We start from the raw sequence: 19,995 nt of genomic DNA, 5'->3' as shown, positions 1-19,995 counted from the left end.
TTATAGCTTTAGCAAGTTTTTTGGCTAAAACTCAGTTCATCTATATAAACTTGACATTTTTATTGCTTTTTGCTCTCTATTATAGAGTGCTCTTGACTCACCCTTCATTTCTTTATGTTTTGCTTCCAAGAAGCAAGATTTTCTTGTATTTTTAAGTGGACTTGAACGGTACTTCTCTGGGCTTCCTAGTGGTTTTTCAAAGTTGTTTTTTGCCATTGGCTGTTTCTTCACTCATTTTCAGTACAGTCCTATTACCTGGCTGTTTTCAGAGGACTGTCTACACATAACAGAGAATTTAGCAAAGAACCAATTTTAAATTGTATCCTTAGAAATCGAAGGTTTTGGTTCAAATCATCTTCGGGATGTACGGAGGAGGCGAGAGGTACAACAGTGACTGTCTACATCTGTCCAGCTCTTTAATGGTTCAGAGCTGCATTTCAGCCAGTGATGTTGGGGATTTTATCAAAATTGGTGGGATTATGAACCCAGAAAAGTGCAATTAGAACAGTCCCTTTGATCTCAGAATCAGAATACCTTATTAATCCCTGAGGAAATTATGCAATTTTACTGTTACTTAGATAAACAAACAGATGCTTTTGAGATACGTTTAGTTATTCTTCCTCTTAAAGTCCATTTGCTTATTCACCAGTTCATATGGCATCATATATGTTTTTCAAATATGAAAGCAACAGAGACGCTTCAAAAACAGAATTATGTGTTACCACAGCAGCAACCCAGCAGGTAAACATGGAAAAATATGCAGTGATGTGCAGTCAGTATATTAAAATATCTCACATACTTTAGATCTGCACACACACAAAACCTAACACAGAGCTCAGGAGAGAGTTATGTTAAGAGGTACCTGGCATGTTGATAGTAAATAGTTCTGGACGTGATAGAGATGAACAGACACACACAGAGTCATAAACACATTACTCTTATTTCCGACACCCAAACAGTTTAAAACAAGACAAACACAGCGGCCGCCCGCTGCAGCGCTGCATTCTGACTGCAGCCATTCCTCACATGACACAGCGACACAAACTCAAATCAACTGACCTCCAAACACTTTGTTTTTCTGACGCCCTCTCACCGTCCCAAATTGAATTTTCTCTCCACCTGCCACAGTCTGGTAGACCAAAAGAAATTGCTTCACGAAAAACACATTTTTTTAAGATAAGTATACAGCACTTAGTCACAGCAAAAATGTCTTTTAACCCAATTTTAGCAAAGTTTACAAAGTCGTGAAAGATGGCGGAATATAAACCCTGTTTCACAGGATCTCATTTGTTCTTTACATGTTACGATTTTTATTTTAACGCCATAATGACCCAAAACTTAAAGGCATTCTCTCTAACTGACTGTTCTGTATTTAAGGATTTAAGGAGCTTTGTTAATGCAAAGGCAATCTCCGACTGACACTTCTGAATTCCTGGTCTTGATCATGCAAATTAGTCGTATGGATTAGATGTCCATTTGATACTAACTCGATGCTGTCTTCAACTATCACCCCTCCCATACTCCTCACCCACCCCAACAGACACCTGGTCTGGGACATCTCCCCCCCCCTCCCACTCAGTTAAAGCACCATAAAGCAGCTGGTGAAACCAAGCGTGCCTCCGCCATAAAACCACCGGCGTGAACTGTTGATGGGACAGAGCGGGAGATGAGTGATTTCAGGCGTGTCGATGACTCCCAGTCAGCTCGTCTTTTTAACTGGCCACCTCTCCACTGTCCACACACACACACACCCCTACAACGATCTATTTATCTTAGAGGAAGTATGAGAGACCCCTTCAAGCCTAATAAAGATGCCAGGTTGCAGCAACACTCCAGCAAATGTGCACGCACTTGTAGACCTCGTGCTGTCGAAGCAGTCTAAGGCCAAGAGATATTTCTAAATGCACATAATTTTCAGGTAATTAGTGCCAAACAGTCTCAAACTCTATGAATTAATCTTAATGCAAATAACATGGGGATACCCCAACGATGGATTTGCACTGACAAAATAAAAGATTCATTTAAAAAAAGGCAAAATATAGAAAATCCAGTGAAAATAAATACTGCAGGGCAATAGATAATAAATTGACTGCAAGCTCTGAAAATATTTTCATAGGTTTATTATGTAAATCATTTTTTCATTTTTTACACAGCATTCCAACATTTTTTGGAAATTGGGGTTGTATTTGATTTAATCAATGATTTTTGGCTTTTTAAATCCTCCATAGAGGATTGGTGGAAGTGTTTGATTTGTTCATCTTCTACTTTTAAACAGTGCGGAAACGTTTCACTGCAGACGTTTAAAAAAAAAAGAAGAAGAAGAGGGAATGTGTGGGAGGGAATAAATGAGGGTGTACGTCTGTGTCTCCCCTCTTCACGCTGCAGGATTTGGACTTAAATCCTATTTAAACCTGGGCTTTGATTTAAGAAGCAGGGTAATTTAGAGGAATCTAAAATGTCTCATTAGGTTCTACAAAGAGCTTTCTTGTCTTTCATGTGCTGCATGAAAAACTCAAACATCCTCCATTTGACTTAGATAATCAGAGCAATTAAAAAGATGTACTTATTCAGTTACCACTCCCCCACTTACACCCACTTCACAATCTGAGCTTGGTTTATTTTTTATTCCCCTAGGCAAGCTCCGCAGGCGGCAGTTCTACTCCCAGCCACTGGAGAACGGTCGCGTCCTAACGCAGGGCTCCACATTCACCTATCAGGATGTGGTGGATCAGCTGCTGGTTTACACGCCTGAAACTGTCAGCGGGGGAGCAGACGAGATGGCCTTCACCCTCACCGATGGCATTCACACCCACACGGGCCGCCTGGAGTTCACGATGGACGTCACGAGGAGCGAGGGACCTCGAATGACCGTCAACAGAGGACTGCAGCTTCCAGCAGGTGAGAGTCAAGAAATGCAGTAATAAACGATATGTCTGTGTTTAATGAGATGTTGACTCATCTCAGGTTAAACCAGACGCCCGGGGACACCAGTCAGAATACTTTTACAATCATAAATAAACTCAGTAGTTTTTCTTTTCACGCTTATAGCCTCTTGTTTTTCTCTTCTTCCTCCTAAATCAGTTTGTTCATAGTTCCCCTGCTTAGAGTGAGAAACTACGTTAAAATAGTGTTGTTTTTATTTAAAAAAAAAACCTCAGCTGATTAGTAATTATTCACATGAATGTATTATGATACACTGTAGTGCCCCATTTTTAATATTTTCCACTTTTTTCTTCCTATTTTATTTGTTATGTCCAGCTTTTCGTGTGTGGGGAAATATTTGGGGTTTTTTATGGGTTATTAAAAGACAAATTAAGGCTTGTTAAGGTTTTTGTTTCAAGAGTATTTCTCAGTCTCTGCAAGTGAGTTTAAGCAGCTCTTGTATTTTCAGTCGGAAAAAAAAAAGAATCCAATCAAATAAATAAAGTCATCAAATAAATGTAAAGTAAAATCTGATCACTGACATTTCTGTACTTTTTCAGGGTCATCATCTAAGATCACAGAGCAGAATCTGAAAGGTACTGACATCGACTCAGACCACCTGAAGCTCCGGTACATCTTGACCAAAGACCCCCCAGTCGGCAAGCTGCAGCTCAACAGGAGCAGCCGAGCGGAGAGCGTTTCTGTGAGAGGTCCCATTCAGAGCTTCACTCAGGAGGACGTCAACAAAGGTGCCAGCTTTAGTTTTTATTGTTGTAACTTTGCACAGATGTCCCACAGTTTTCGGTCTTTGCTTTATCTTAGACTGTATATAAAAGATGGATGTCACCTCTAGGTTTGGAACGACTGCTTTAATCCTGCGTTTTTCCCAGTGACCAGCAGGAACCAGCAGATAAAGTGACATGATGTCTTTTGCAGGCCAACGTGGAAGTTAGCAACATATAAGGATATCGTATCAGCAAAAGAAACACGTCAGGCTACAGATGAAGTAAAACTCCTGCATTTGATGCGATGATGTTGCCTGTTACAACAATTTCTGTAATTTAGCAATTTGTTAGCAAATTACTTAAAATGTTTTATGTTGTAGAACATAAAGTAAAAGTATCAAAGCCACTGTTATAGCCCATATTTTAACCATCTAACCAAATGCTCATCTCCTTTGTGACAAAGGTGGTCTTGACCTGTAGTTTAAAGATTGAATGAATACAACATTATAAATTATGGGCCCTTTAATAGATTATAAAACGGGATATGCTTTCACACTTTCAGCTCAGGCGTCCGAGTCATGGTAGACTAAAGCTCTTGAGTCGAATGCAGCTGGACTGATAAATGTTGGTATGGTGTGCAGTGCAGTGAAGAGTGCTTGGATTTAATACACAGGAGAGAGCAAACAACCACTCCGCACGTGCAGAGCAAATACAGGAGAGCCTGAAGTTTCAGCTCTTCAATACAAGCCCCAGATGTGCATGTGCATGGAAAGGACAAGACAAGAGACTATTTTGAGGATATGGAGGTTCACATTTAAGACAGAGAAAGGAAGTGGTTTGAGAGAGCATTAAAGGAAGCTATGTCCACTGTGAATGACCATCACTGAAAAAAGGTCATGTGTAATACAGTCCTGAGATCCTGTTCAGAGCAATTTAACCTCGACTGATACCTCAACGCATGCGTCCTTAAGTCACAAACATGTCCTGACGTGGCGTCTCGGGACCACCTTAGAGGTTAAATGCCCCATCAGCTGCTATAACAGGTCATTTTAACTTGGTGATGTCACAGTGGCTACAGCTAACTGTGTATGCAGTTTATTATCTTACTTCTTAGTTTTGTTGTTGGAGGTAAGATAATGGCAGAGGGGTGGGTTGAGAAGCAAGAGGTATTTATTGATGAACTCTTAACTTGCACAGCTTGATGGCAGAGTAAAAATTGCTCCAGTTTTATTGCTGCTTTCACCCAGACATGGGCAAGAATACAAAATGCAGAAAAGGTCACAGGTGGTTTGCAGTGTACATTTATCAAAATGTAATTTTAAACCACATTTCTGCTAAATTCAGTTCACTCATTGTTTGAATTACATTCAAAAACTTAGTGATAAGACAAAATAAAAGCGTAGAAGACGCATTCAAAGCTCTCAGTGCTTTCTAGTTTCGCTCACAGTAATTTAGCTCTAAGGTCGTGTGATTCATTGGAGTTTAATTATTCCCAGCAGTTACACTTTTGCATGAAGTCAGAAGCTTTGACACCGAGTGCTTGTCTCTGTCTTGCAGGCCTGCTGCAGTACAGCCACGAGAAGGGGGAGAAAGGAGGAAGCCTGTCGTTCAAGTTCAACCTGCTCGATCCGGAGGGCAACAAACTGATCGACCAGTCCTTCTTCATCAGTGTGCTCGGTAGGGTTTCCTCCACCCTCTGCAAAGCAGGGACTGAAGTGTTCTTTCATTTGGTGGAGACGAGAAGGCAATTACTGCAGATTTATCCCTCCGTCTCAGGCGTGGTTACTGATGTGATGCTGCATCCTGCATACGTCCTGAATACGAATTGTGTGCAGTCATGTTATTTATAACCCACTTTTACAGCTTGTTAGCTTTCGCATGTTAAATGAGCTCGTTTTGGGTTTTTAATCGACATTCTCAGAAATTTGTAAATTTCATTCGCTACAGTGATTTTCTTTTTATCATCACTGTAATGCAATTATTTTTGGCAATTTTTAGTCATATATAAATGACACTATTCTTTTTGAGATTGTGAGAAAAGAAAAAAAGATGCATTTTTATTTTAAGCTACGCAGACTTATTTTGCAGTTGTGTGTAGTCAACTGCCAAAGACCCATTCTGAGCCATGATAAACCTTGAAAACTCAGCTGCGCACATTTTTATTGTCACTGTTTCCATCTAAAAAGCTTCCTCTCGCTTCCTTCTGGGGATAAAACCAACTATTGCACTGGTTCAGCAGTTTGAATCCAGTGTCCACATGAGAAGCTACTGGATATTGAAGGATTGCCTTTCCCTCATGGTTGAGCAGCATCCCGACTCTCTCATATCTTTTGCAGCTCTCTTTTTAGCCTATTATTTTCTCACCTTTTTCACTTTTCTGTTTATTGCACCCTCTCAGATGTGACTACAGGGAAGCTCTCCTTCCATATCTCTTCCTGCCGTACTGCCCTCTGATGACTTCTTTGCCCTTCTCTCACTCTTTTCTATCTTTTTTTTTTACATCTTTCAAACCTATATCACTTTTTCACACCTCCTGATATGAAACTGTCGTTCTCGGTCTATATAAATCTCAGCTTATTTCACCTCCTCTGCTATAGTCCATCCTTTCTCCCTTTTACCAGGATAAGAAACTGATTCTTAATACTTTGATTTCCTTTTGGATGAATTGTTTTCCCAAACGCTGCCAAAAGCCGGGTTTTACTGATAAATCTTAGCTTGACGGGGGAATTTTTTTCTTCTCTCTGCTCCTTTTCTTTTTATACTGACCTTATTTATTTTATCTTGCAGAGGACCATCTCCCTCCATCTGTAGTGGTAAACAAAGGCCTGGTGCTTGATGAAAACTCAGTGAAGAAGCTGACCACGCTGCAGCTGTCAGCCAGCGACCAGGACAGCGAGCCGGGCGAGCTCATCTACCGTGTCACCAAACAGACGAGCCTGGGGCACCTCGAGCATACTGCCAGTCCAGGTAGACCAGGCCTATATGTCAGTGTTTTTAGAAGCTAATTCCATACTGTACAGAAAGTCAGGTGTGCATGCTGTTTGTGAGGCAAAGCACAGGGAAAGGTGTGATTACATATGCACAAGGGGCTGACACAGAGGGTGCAAAAGCAAAGGTGACAGCCAAACACTAAACCAAACCAAACTTTTTCAACTGCTCGGTGAGTACTTGGCATCCTGCATGCAAACTGCAGGTGACTATGGCATTCTGATTGCTACCAAAGCAATTACACTTATGTTTTTGGTGCAGCAGACTCTGATTTCACCTGGCAACCAACACCAACCAATGGCGTTTTCCCCAAAGTTTCCAGGGGTGTGCAGCGCTGTGGTGCATTGATCACCTCTCCGGTTTGAGCCTGTCCAAAGACATGCTTGTCAATTGGTGATTCTAAAGTGCCTGTTGGTGTGATGGTAGTAGAAGTATTTTAGTGACAACAGGGTGTGGCAGCATGAGAGCTGAGCTGAGGAAACCTTCATGCATCAAATACCAAGAGAGTCAGGGGAACACCGGGGACCGACAATAAAACTAAAGCAGGGAGCTAAGAACTTAATCACAAAAACCCGACTTCACTACAATAACAAAAGAAAATGGAACCAAAAACTTTCCAAAACCAAATCTCATCACAAACTCTGTAGATGGAAACTCGTTCCCTTCTGTATATGATAACTGACTCCACACACAGACGGAGCTGTAATGAAGCTTGCTCCAGTTCCTCCATCCATTATTTCTGTTCTATTCCAGCTGCCCTCTACAAAACAGACACACTCACGCACTCTGTCTTTCTGCTTCTTGTGACACAAACAAACTTCAAATGACTGCAGCCATAACTAAAATTCTCATCTTGTGATGCAATAAAGAGAAAACAAAAAAGGAATAACTGATGCATCCTCCGATCACAGAGAGGTGATTATTAGCTTCCGTGCTGTTGAGGATTTCAGCCCCGGCTGAACGGATTCCCCACACGAGTGCTTGCAGCATGTTAACGAGCTGGATGTTAACACTGCTCCCCGATCTTCAAGCATCAGATCACCTCTGAGCCACAGAGCAGCACCGGATAATTACTGCTAGCCATTCAGCCAGTCTGTCACACCATGCTAACACGCACAGCTAGCCCACTGCCCCTATGGGAAGCTTGTCAGCATACGAGGAATGTCAAGGTAACAGCACAAAGAGATGAATGCTCCCTTTCAGCTCCCGCTCTCAAAGCCAATGTTTTCAAGGGGCTTATTAAATGACTGAGGTTATGACACACCTCTCCAGCTGAGTGTTTGCCAAAAGGCACTTGTCTCGCAAAATGCTTAAGACAGTAACCTGCCTCACCTCCTCAAATGATTTTTGCAGCTTTGTTTTAGACACTAGTTTGAGGCGTAGCTCAAGCTTCCTAATAAATGACAGAAGTAGATACAGCTTATGTTGTTTGATCCTAAAGTTTAAAATTCCGATAAAGCTTAAAGTTGAGTGTGTAGCCCTTTTTCTGCCACATTAAAGAAGGAAAGACTTCAGTCAGATCCATCGGCCAGGTTAACTTTGGTCAGGTAATGGTGTCTTCCTTTTGCCTGATGTTGCTCATTAGAGTAGAAATATTCACCTCCCACAGCCGATGGGTGAACTGCTTCCTTAATAACTTAGAAACTATGACTATATTAAACGACACAACACATCTTTTAAAATAGTAATTAGTTACTAATTACTGATTACTTCTCCAAGAAAGTAATCCTGTTGCTTTACCGATTTCTTATTTTTAAAAGTAATTGCTTTATTACTTAGTTACTTTGTTTCTTTTTTTAAAAACATGATACACAACCTGAATACGTAATAAAGCAACAGACCTTTTTCTATTTTTTCTGCGTAATCGGTCATGGATTTTTTCAATGTTTTTGTCACTTTTTACAGAATCAAACTCAAAGTAATGTCAGTACTTCCAAGCTTTAAACGCTGCATGGTCGTACTCTCTCCCGCACTCCATATTATCCGTTGCTGATCTACACACGTCTGTTGCTGCCGCGGACGTTCCACGCTCATGAGACACTCTCACAAACAAAATCACAACGGTTTAGTAACGCAGTAATGTAGCCTGCTTACAGGAAAGTAACAGTAATCTAATTACCTTTTTTGCAATAGTAATCCCTTACTTTACTCTTTACTTAAAAAAGTAATGAGATTATGCGTTATTGCCTGTCTCTGGTCCACATACAGAAAGTATCATAGAAGGATTTAAGGAATCATGCTACATTTGACCTCTGACCTCTTGTTCATGGTTAATAAATTAAGAGTCAAAGTGACAAATTTAAAACTTTGTTGCTTACTACCATTGTTTGGAATAGATAGGAATATAGGGAATTATATATTTTTATTTAAAGACAGCATTGTGAAGAGAAAGAGAATGACCTGCTTAGTTAATAGGAAATATACTTTACTATAATATATAATATTCATGTACTTTATTATTAAACATTTAAACAATGAGATGAATTGTACACATGTAGTATATCTGCATATCTGTATAAATAAAAAAGAATTATGTCAAGTACAGTAACGTGGGTTTCAGCAGGACAAAATAAAAGCCCTTGCTCTTGTTTTTATTTCAATACAAATTTCTTAAAGAAGGACAAAGAAAAGGAAATAAATAAATACAAAATATCACACTATTGCCCTTGAATTATTTCTAAAAACCGGACATCTGTGCAGACCACAACTAGACAGATAAGCCGATCGGATTCAGACTTAAACTAACATCAGACAGTCTCTACAACCATTAAACATCCAATATACTCAACTTCCCAGAAAGTTTTAACTTCACGTGTGAAAATAGGAATGATTTTTGCTGTGTTTTGTACCACGGTATCAGCTCAGATGTTAACCTGCATAGCATTCAGCCCATGTTTAAACAAAATGTGGCATTTTCTGCTATTCCCTGTCAGGACAAATGGAAAATGTAATTTGCTTAAATATGATGGAGCTAAAAAAAAGCTTGGTTTTCATCACTGACTGAGAATATTGGATCTGTCTCACAGCCTGCCTGTCCTGATTATAATGATGTATAAACCTTCAGCTGAGGAGTAGATGCCAAAAGCCAGGAAGACCACAGAATTGCGCTCATTTTGCTGTCAATAGATGACATGAAGAGAGCTGATGCTGAGATGTCTTTATTTCCTCGATGCGTTGTTGGCATGTTGAATGAGTTTTTACAAGTTGTAATTTTTTTTTTAACTTTGTGAAATTCCCTCCCCTCTGTGGTGAGAAATAACTAAATTATTCAACAAGTTAATACCTTCGCAGCGAGGTCACCTGCAGCATGAGAAATCCATTTTCATGTTATGTAATGTACCTCCGTACAATGACAGTCTGTAATGAAGTGCCTGATTTAAAATGTAACATCACCTATCGGTGAAACGAGCTTAGATTTTAGGACTCACATGCTTTCATTTCTAGTCTTTGAAACTTGTTTCTACCCATCTAGTGTTAATTCCTTCTGGGATACAAGTTATGTATATTATGCACACACACACAAACACACATGCAGCTATTGCCCATTTCTTGTTTTTATACTAAAGATGAATTATTGTTGAATAAAGACATTTTTCAAACACATGTAAAATGTGGCCAATTGTGTTTATCGTTCCCCCCCCCATCTCCCCCCAGATGATGGAGGGAATGGAAAAGGAGGTGGTGGGGGGGTGAAAAGAAGAGGGTAAAGGGAGTGTAGACGGGGCAAAAAGAGAGGGATAAGAGAGGGGAAAAAGAAGGCAAAAGAGAGAGGAGAGAAACCCCCAACAATCCCCTCTGAGCAAGCACCGGGCGACAGTGGATAGGAAAAACTCCTTTTAAAATGAAAGAAAGCTAAAGGAGAAACTTATGGCAGAACCAGGCTCAGGAGGGGGCAGTCAACTGCCGGGACTGGTCGGGGGGGTGAGGGTGAAAAAAGGATGAAGAAGGGAGGGGAGAGGAGTGGTGAAAATTAAGATGGAATAGAGGTGGAAGAAAACGAGGTTACATCAGGTGAGGAGCAGCAGTGTCCCTCCTCCAGAACCAGTGGAGGCGTTTTCCCTTCTTTTTCAGACACTGTTGCACGAGCAGTGTTTTCTGCTCGTTGAGGGTTTTCAGCTCATCGACTGTTTCTGCGTTTTCTTTCTCAAGTTTGTTGCATCGTTTCACCATGTTTTCTAATTCTTCTTGTTTTCCTTCAAGCTTGTCTTTCAGTTCTTTAACTGTTGCCTTCTCCATTCGCTTTGCTTTGTGCATATCTGTATTTCTCTGTTCTGCTTTCTTGTGCATGTCTTCTAAATGCTGGTTTCTCTTCTGGATTTCTTGAAGTCTACGCTGCAGGTCTTCGTGTGTTTTCTGTTGTTTTTGCGCCTGGATTTCAGTGTTTTTGTACTTCAAATTGTTGGAAAGTTTCTCAAGTTCTGTGTTGTTTCTCAGCATTTCATTGATGCGATGCTGCATCTCTGAGCAGTTTTTTCTTTTCTCCTTCCAGTACAGTTGTTTTGTACTTCGTTTCATTATACAATTCTTGGAGTGTTTTTCTTCTGGAGAATAAGTTTTTCTTCTTCCTGTTGTATTTTCTGTTGGTCTTTTTCTTGAAGCAACTCTTTATTTCTGTGCACTGTTTTATCGAGCTTTATTTGGAGCAATCTGTGTTTTTCCTCCATCTCTTCAAGCTTGGAGTCCTTTTGTTTCTGTTTCATTTCCATTTGCTTCTTGTCTCAAAGCAACTGTTGATTTTTGTGCAGAGTTTTCTTATGCTTTACCTGCAGTGCTTTGCATTTTTCCTCCATGCCTTGGAGTTTGCTCTGCATGTCTCTCTGCTCTATGGGCTGTTGTTTCTTGTCTTGGTGGATTTCTTTAATTTTTTTCCAGAGCTTCATCAAGCTTTTCTTGGAGCTCCTGATTCTTTTTGTCTTGGAGAGCCCATTCTTTCTCCTTTCACCTTCTTTTTCTTGAAGCTGGTAGGATCATTTTTCTAATTCAGCGCTCTTTCTCTCATTTTCTTGCGCCTGATTTGTATCAGCTACCAGTTAACTGGAAGCTGATACAAATCAGGATTTAAAACCATTTTTTGTTTGTTTGTTTTTCTGTTTGACTCCTTGTTTTATTTAATATCGCAATTTATGTGATAATATTATGGGTTTGTTAAACTGTCCAATGTGAAAATGTTGGAAAATGAAATATCACAGCTGGAAATCAATGAAAATGGAAATTCAGAAGAAGTTCTGTCCTTTTCTTTATTAATGCACATCATAGATAACTATGTAATGTGTCTGTTGCACACTTTGTATGTCAGGAATAACCATAAATGCGTTCTTACGAATGGCTGCATCAGGTCTTTGCATCCACAATAAGCGAGGATAACAGAACTCCTGGGAAGTTCTTGTTTTTAAGACAGTCACCTTTAGTTTCATGCTGAGTGATGCTGGATTGTTGCAGACAAACCTGATTATGTTTCTCACTGGGTTTTAATCTGCAGAGGCAACACAGAGTAAAGAGAAGCATTATTATTTCAGTTTGACTTCAGTCTCAGTTTAGTTTTATCCCCATGTAAATTTGATAAGAGCCAAATTGAGGAAACAAACTCAGTGTGTGGTCAGAAAATGCCACGGTGGCTTTCAAACACATGTCACAACAAAATATGAAGGATGAGACATCACATGGAAACATAACGGAAACAGACGCGGAAGAATTCATCTCTGAAGTTTCTCACTTTATTGAACTGGCATTTGCCCGAGACCACCAGAACTGGTGGAATGGACACCAGAATGAACACAAAGAAAATCAAAGGTAGACAAAAATCAGTCAGGAGGGATCAGGAGAGAGCAACGGTCTGCCAAGCCAGTCCCTGTTCCAGAGTTTTGTAGTTTTGCACCTGCTGTTGCTTTAATATTAAACTAACGAGGTTGAAATAGACTCACAGTGGTTTCTGCTTCTTAATTGGACAGATTTAAGTATAACCAACTTTGTGTTATGCTGTGATCATCAAGCATAACCTATTTTTTTAGCAGTGTAAAACCATCTCATACCAAAATATGAAAGATGAAATAACAAACATAATGGACGTTTTTGGGCTTAACGACTACTTTTCTCTCTTTTGTCTCTTTAGGCACCAGGATCAGCACCTTCACACAGGCTGACCTGGCATCACGCAGCATCCAGTACGTCCACAGCAGTGAAGAAGAGAAACATGCTGACCAGTTCTCCTTCACTGTGTCCGACGGGACAAATGAGGTGAATGGCAGAAGATTTTTACGATACCTGGTAGCTTAACACATTTTGAAATTCATTCATGAAGGAGGTCTTGATGCAGATATCTACTGACTACAACAGAAGCTCTGAAATGTTATATGTTCTTCCTAAAGACAAATAACTTTGTTCCCGGTTTGGCCAAGAAATAAGTCAGCAGTCCTTGTGTGTCCAAAGAGGGACCTTTAAGCTCAAGTGCAGGGAACAACCTTAAATGGTGCAGAAAACAAGCTGTTGGCAGGAATTAAGAAAGAAAACCAGAAAGAGAAATGTTTTCTGATCACTTAAAAGCTTAGCTTAATTAAAAAACCTTAACGATGCCATAAAATTGAAAGATATGAAAGAAATCTAAAAATCTAACAAACTCTAAAGCTTTTATAACAGCAAGAAAGTGGCAGCTTCCTGTCCCGGGTCACCTCATGCATAAATCTGCCTCGCTAATCCGAACTAATGAGGATCACAAGGACTCGAGCAAACATGTGAAAAAGGTCATTTGGCCTTCACGCCTGGCTGACTGCAATGTGTGGAAGCTTTGTGGCCACTGTGCTAGTTGATGAAATTGTGTAGCCCTTTTGTACTTTTGCTAACTCTGAGAAGCCTGACAACTGAGAACTACTGCATATTTATAATCAAGTGTTTTGCTTTAAGATTAGAGGGGGGGGTATTTTAATGATACCAAAGCAGAATATTGTTCTGTCCCTGCGAGGAGATGGGATTACTTGAGGGCATGCCAATTCTGTATTAATGCAGTTTGTGGTATTTGGGTTATGCCATCTGGGGTTAAACTTTTTCATCATAGTGAGACTTTTCTATTTGCTGAATTGTTGAGAAAGTTTTCGGTGGAAAGTAGGACGTTGATGACAGGATGTATTTTTGGTTACGCATGTGTGTAACAGTTTCATCATCTTATTATTTGTTCTTTGTCATCAGGTTGCCCAGACTTTCTACATCACCATCAAGCCTGTGGACGACTCCCTGCCTCTTCTTCAGGTCCCTGGCATGAGGGTGCAGGAGGGTGTAAGAAAGACCATCACTGAGTTTGAGCTGAAAGCCACCGATGCGGACACAGAGGTAACACACTGGCTACATACGTTTTCTGCAAGTCTTTCACAGCTTTAATTACAGTATATGTGTGACATCATGATAAGAATCAGGTGTCACCTTCTGGAGAAGGAACGATGACAGAGATGCTTTGAGCACTTCAGAAGATCTTAAAGGAAAACAAAACAAAAAACTTTTCAAATGTGTAACTGAGGTCAAAATAAAGCATTCGAGGACTGATTTCTGCAGCATGCACACTCATGCTTCTGCTTTAATTAAGGCTAAACGAAGGCAAATGTTGCTCTCCATCCTCTGCTGCATATATTGTTAATATATAACTCATATATTGAGTTAATCGTAAGTATAAAATTTATATGAAGTAATTTCAATGAGCTCTTTTGCCTTTTTCCTTCTTTAAGCATCTGATTCGCTTTATGAGCTGCACAATATAAACAGATAATATCTTTGAAGCTTGGTATGATTCGCGAACTAATTGGCATCATGTTTGGAATGATATCAAAGCAGTACAGTTACCAGTTTAGAAAATCTGAATATTTATTTTGAGATCATTACCTAAGCTGGCTAAACTAAGCAGCCGGTTTAAGGGATAATCCAACACTGTTAATCCCATAAATCTGTAATTCTCAGTAAAAACTTGAAGATTTATTTTCTACTGCTTCACTGTAGAATTTTAGAGAATAACACCCGAAAGTGATGTTAAAGTCCGGCACTAGATAGATATTTTGAAGCTGATTCCTGAATTTGAGTTCTCACTATTTTGCATGCTTGGCTGTTTGTTGGTTGTGCAGAACAAACACGGCTCCTTATGTAGCTTCATCCTAGGGAGACATTGCAGACGATATCACTGAGCCGTCCTTCCTTTCCCTGCATTTTTCCTCCTATAACACGACCTTCCTCCAGGCGGAGTCCGTCATCTTCAGCGTCGTCCAGGCTCCTCGACATGGCACCATCGAGCGCACCATCAACGGCCAACACTACCGACAGACCAGCAGCTTCACCATGGACGACATCTACCAGAACCGCATCAGCTACAACCACGACGGCTCCAACTCGCTCAAAGACCGCTTCACCTTCACCGTGACCGACAGCACCAACCTGCTCTTCATGGTGGAGGACGACGGAAAAGAGGTGTGTGTGTGTGAGTGTATCAGTGTGTGTATAAAAGGCACCTTCTGGAGTTTTATTACAGTGGGATGATTGAAATGGCAGAGTGAGGGCATGTCTGCGAGAGTGTGCCTGCTCTGACCTTTTGTGAATTTGTGGGTGTATTCATGTGCTTCTGTCTTTGTGAGGACAGAAGCTGGGGGCTTTTGCAAAGGGCGGACACCTCCGGAAACACAGTGAAAATATTTTTGCAAAGGACATGTTTGGAAGGACAGGCTATTTCTGTAGCATGGAAGGAGCAGCTTTATGTTTGCAGCTCATTTCATCTGAATAATATTTAGAGTCCTACAGAGCGGAGACACACAAAGTTTTGTGTTATTAAATGTGCGTATTTAATTATCTGCTGCCCTGAAAACTCACATAGATTCAGTGAAGGGCCACACAATGGACAGTTTACCTAAAACACGAAAAAGTGCTGTGCTGCAACACACAGGAAATCTTTGGTCCGTATGGATGTGTCACAATCTGTCACTACCTGTGCCACCCGAATGGATTGCAGGTACAGCGTAATGCTACCAGCAGTGACACTGGCAAAAAGCAGATCTAAAATCCTGTTACTGTCATTTGCACTGAAGCAGGTGAAATAGATAAACAGTGGTTTATGTTTCCTAAATGGAAACAGTAACAATTCTGAAGTAAAACCTCAAATTCGGAGCAAGCCTCTAGTGGACATCAGAGGAACTACATTTTAGCGCTTCTCTATTCTTTAGCTGAGGAGTTGCCACTTGGGCAAACAAAAGTGCAGCACACTATGTTGTCTCTAGAAATGTATTAACCCGTCGCCACTATCGAGGATTGTAAGATGGGTCCGTGAGGAGGGGCTTATTCCACGCATGTTTGCCCTGGATGCACTTTGACATCCTTGCGAGTGTTTTGTTTTCACAGCTAGACCAGAAACCATCACACAAAGGTCCCTACAACTACAGAAGGACGAATGTGTGTGCAGTGGTAATGTCAGCTTTATGGTTATGAGCAAGACTCAGGGTGAATTGACTCCTCTGCTTGTCAGTTTTCCCCCCTCAGCTCCACCACCTGTCATTACTAATAGCCCATATGATTAAACTGAATGACAGCGTGTAGGTATTGACATCCCCGATCGCAAACACACACTTCCCAGCCTTGGGTTTATTATCTTTCCATCACCTGGGGACATTTGGCTCGACAGCCACGCGTGCTCTGCAGCTCAGTAGATGCTTCGTGGCATTATCTCTGCTGTCGTTTCGGTTTCATTCCCACTGGAGCTGCTGTGTTATTAAATAATGTATGAGTTGCTATAAACTGTGTGGACAAGCTCAGCCTTCAAATGGCACGTGTCAAAGTTGGCCTTATTAGCCTCTCTTGTGGTGATTAGTTGCTCCCTCATGCACCTCAGACAGCAGGCGGTAACTGTGCATACTGGAGTAACTTATCTGATTCAGCCTGCCATCGCTGTTGGAAGCGGCTGAATCAATAAAGTAAAACCCAGCAGAACCTTTAAATGGTTCCTAACAACATTTTGAGCTTTCAAAACTTTGTTCAATGAGAATGACTTCAAGTGGAACCTACAGTGAAGTCTGTGCATGTCTCTAGCACAGCTTTTTGCAACCTGATATTGCATAAAGAAGAACAATTTACTCCAAAGTCTGAAGGCGTATTTTAATAGCTGGGTGTCTAAGTTTAGTGTTTTTGTGCTTTCTTTGAGCTTAAACACTTATTTAATATGTTTAAGTTTGTGTTCCTGAGCTCCAGCGTCTCCCTGTCTGTGCTCCGTCTCGTTCATGTGCTTCTGTCTTCTGTGCTTCACTGTCTGCGATCATGCTCGAGCTCGTCTCCAGAGTCAATTATCTTCTGTTTGTTTCCTGCTTCATTTTAAAGGTCAAGGATGCCTTTGAGTAGTCACTTTTTCTTAGAAAGGTTTTTAACTGAGTGAAGCGAAGTAAGCGCGTGGCAGCCATAATAAGAGCTGGTCGAATTGTCTAAATACTGAGAAAAGATGATTCAACTCACCTTCATTATCTCCTTTGGCAGGAGAAGATCCCATAATTGACAGTGATGCACCATTCGACCATCATTTAAAGCAATCAATACACAAAACTGACAAAAAGCGCTGATCATATAATTATGTTAATTATGTGTGTTTTTCCGTTTCCATAATCTGTTGATATATTTAGAATTTTCAGCCTGTTAAACTCACAGCTGAACTCTGAACATCACACTGCTGTAATAAACTCTGTTCATGTCGAGTTGTGTGAAGAATTACTGTAAGCGCTCTAATTCCAGATTATGAGGGTATTATGGTAATTAATCAAAGTACATTTGAGGTTTTCTATAGTTCAGTTTGTATTGGTCATGTCTGTTGTATTGCCAGACACGAGTATTATCATTAATTAAGTTTTACTTTGGATCAGCTGGGATGAGCGATACATGCAGGGGATTTTGTTTTAGTTGAGTAGAAATCCTGAACAAGGAGGAGCTCAGAAGTTTCACTGGATCAGTCGCCAGCAGGAAAACACAAGAAAGTTAGACACGCTGTCCTTTTAACACTGTAGTTTTTACTACTTGTTAAAATTCACTTAAACCATGTTTGCGGTCTTTAAAAATTGTTTTTAATTTCTTTCATTTTTGGGTTTTCCAGATAGTGACAGCCGCTCCCCAGAAGTTCAAGATAGATATCCTGCCAGTTGATGATGGAACGCCGTTAATTTTCACCAACCTGGGACTGCAGTGGCTGGAGTACATGGATAACAAGGTACGATAACGATGCAGGGACACATTTTTATTTTTCCATCTGATCATGAGTAAAATGAATGTGGGGTTTGATTAAAAGAGAACAGATCCATAAAAATGTCGAATGTCAAGGTCAAGCTCATCTTCTCGGGCACGTTCAACTGTCCAATGTAATCTCTTAGAGAGAAGAAATGATTGAACAAAAATGCCACAAACCTGCTATTACGTTACCAGTAAGACTGATGTTTACATCCATAGCATCAGTGGCAGACTGGTCTGCTTTGTGGCTGGAGATGATGAAGTAAATGACCTCCCTCAGACAATAAGCACACGCAGTTTCACTTGCATTCTATTACATATGCACACCAGAGGAGAGACAACCATATGCATGACGGGCAAAAACAAGGCTTGAGACTACATGTTCATATGATCCATAAAGTTTCAAAAATTAAGTTTAAGGATGTTAAAGATGTCTGTAATGTTTTGACACACTGAAGAGATCCAGTGCACGTGTCAGAGGTGAGAGTAGAGGAAGACATCGATTCCAGGGAGTAATGTGGGAGAAACCGCAGCCCCGAGGTGTGCAAGAACAAAAGGTCTTTAATTCATTAAACTTTTTACCCCCCCAGCTGTAAAAAGCCGATACGGCACGCAGGCAGTTGGCATGGATGCCCAGATTTGTGAATACGATGACTTGAAGATGAACCAGTTTTGGGTTTTCATATTGATACCATAGATACCTCTAGTACTATTCACGCAAAAATCAGTGACCTTGATCTCAAGGTCAAGGTCTGACGCCGAGTCTTGTGACTCGAGACTGCATCACAGTGTGTGGTGTGGAATAACAAATTTAGCTTGACTATCTGAGCGTGGCTGCTGCTGCTACTAACCAGCAAACCGAAATGCAGCATGTAGCGGTGCACTGATTGAGGGGACACTGACCCCTGTGTAAAAAAACTGGCACACACCAAAACAAATTTGGACAGCAGAAGTCGCTGATGTGTGCTGTAGCTTCTGACTGAAGTGAGGAGATGGACAGAAATAGCCAAAGATTTAGATTTCAGGTAGTGGGCATTTGCTATTGTACACACTACATGCACAAAACCTGGTGTCTTTCCCATATTTATTAAATCCAGGTCCCACAGTGGTGATAATAAATTCTGCAGAAATCCAAGTTAGTATGCATTTAGGAAACAAATCTAATTAAACTATTTGTGATGTTTAATAGCCGTAAAGTGAGAACAGCGGACACTGAAGAGAACTTTTTCTAATTTATTACCTTTAATTGGACACCAGCAGAGGACGGAGACATCAGGATAATTCAGATGTGTTTAAATGAGCTGCATGTTTGCTCAGCAGAACTCTCTCTGAGCAAATTATGTTTTAAAAAGTGCCAGCACACCCTGCTCTGCCTGAATATTCTCCAGCAGAGTAAATGTGTCTGTGTGAAGTGCGAAGGAGAAGCTCCATCACTGTTTGTTCTGAAATTAGCCCCTCCACCTCCACCTGCTGGCTTGCACACCTCATCGCAATGCAGCGCACAGGTTTGTTTGGTAGGCACTGTAAATATGTCACATCGTTCATTTATTCTCAGCCTTTGCTGTGTTTGCGCTGCAGGTAATTAAGTCCTGGGTGTTTTATCACTGAGCCAAATTATCATACTGTTACACTCCAGTATCTTCTCCTGAGTGCTGGAGGGGAAAGCAAAACCTGACCATTACCAATTGATCATATAGGCAGGAGACCTTTGGTCAAAGAAAATTATTCCATCTGAACTCATTAATATTTGGAGGTGCAGCTGTGTTCTGGGATATCCTAGACTTCCATGTGCAAACATGGATCGCCTAAGGTTGAGAAAGGAGCAAGAAGGTGGTCCCATGATAGTGCAGTTTTTGTTATGGCCTGCAGGGGGAGGCAATTTCAAAACAATTTCTTACTGAGTTTCATTTAATACAGGGGTGTCGAACTCCAGGCCTCGAGGGCCGGTGTCCTGCAGGTTTTAGACATCACCTTGGGTCAACACACCTGAATCAAATGATTAGTTCATTAGCAAGTTTCTGGAGAACTTCAAGACATGTTGAGGAGGTCATTTATCCATTTAAATCAGCTGTGTTGGATCAAGGAAACATCTAAAACCTGTAGGACACCGGCCCTCGAGGCCTGGAGTTCAACACCTGTG

At 40.8% G+C, this 19,995-nt stretch overlaps 1 protein-coding gene across 4 annotated transcripts in view; it reads left to right on the top strand.

Annotated features, from left to right (window-relative positions):
- Positions 1–19,995, top strand: part of fras1 (Fraser extracellular matrix complex subunit 1) — a 297,426-nt gene that overhangs the window by 255,520 nt on the left and 21,911 nt on the right. For all 4 annotated transcript variants that reach the window (XM_026186631.1, XM_026186630.1, XM_026186633.1 and 1 more), the window contains 8 exons: positions 2,635–2,898; positions 3,483–3,671; positions 5,205–5,324; positions 6,435–6,614; positions 12,745–12,869; positions 13,815–13,955; positions 14,847–15,074; positions 17,725–17,838. In XM_026186631.1, coding sequence (XP_026042416.1) covers positions 2,635–2,898; positions 3,483–3,671; positions 5,205–5,324; positions 6,435–6,614; positions 12,745–12,869; positions 13,815–13,955; positions 14,847–15,074; positions 17,725–17,838 — 1,361 coding nt within the window. The remainder of the gene's footprint in view (positions 1–2,634; positions 2,899–3,482; positions 3,672–5,204; positions 5,325–6,434; positions 6,615–12,744; positions 12,870–13,814; positions 13,956–14,846; positions 15,075–17,724; positions 17,839–19,995) is intronic.

This window comes from Astatotilapia calliptera, chromosome 12, assembly GCF_900246225.1.
Source record: "Astatotilapia calliptera chromosome 12, fAstCal1.2, whole genome shotgun sequence".
Classification (NCBI taxonomy): Eukaryota; Metazoa; Chordata; class Actinopteri; order Cichliformes; family Cichlidae; genus Astatotilapia; species Astatotilapia calliptera.
Note: the sequence above shows the minus strand (reverse complement) of the source record. Positions and strands in the feature narration are given on the sequence as shown.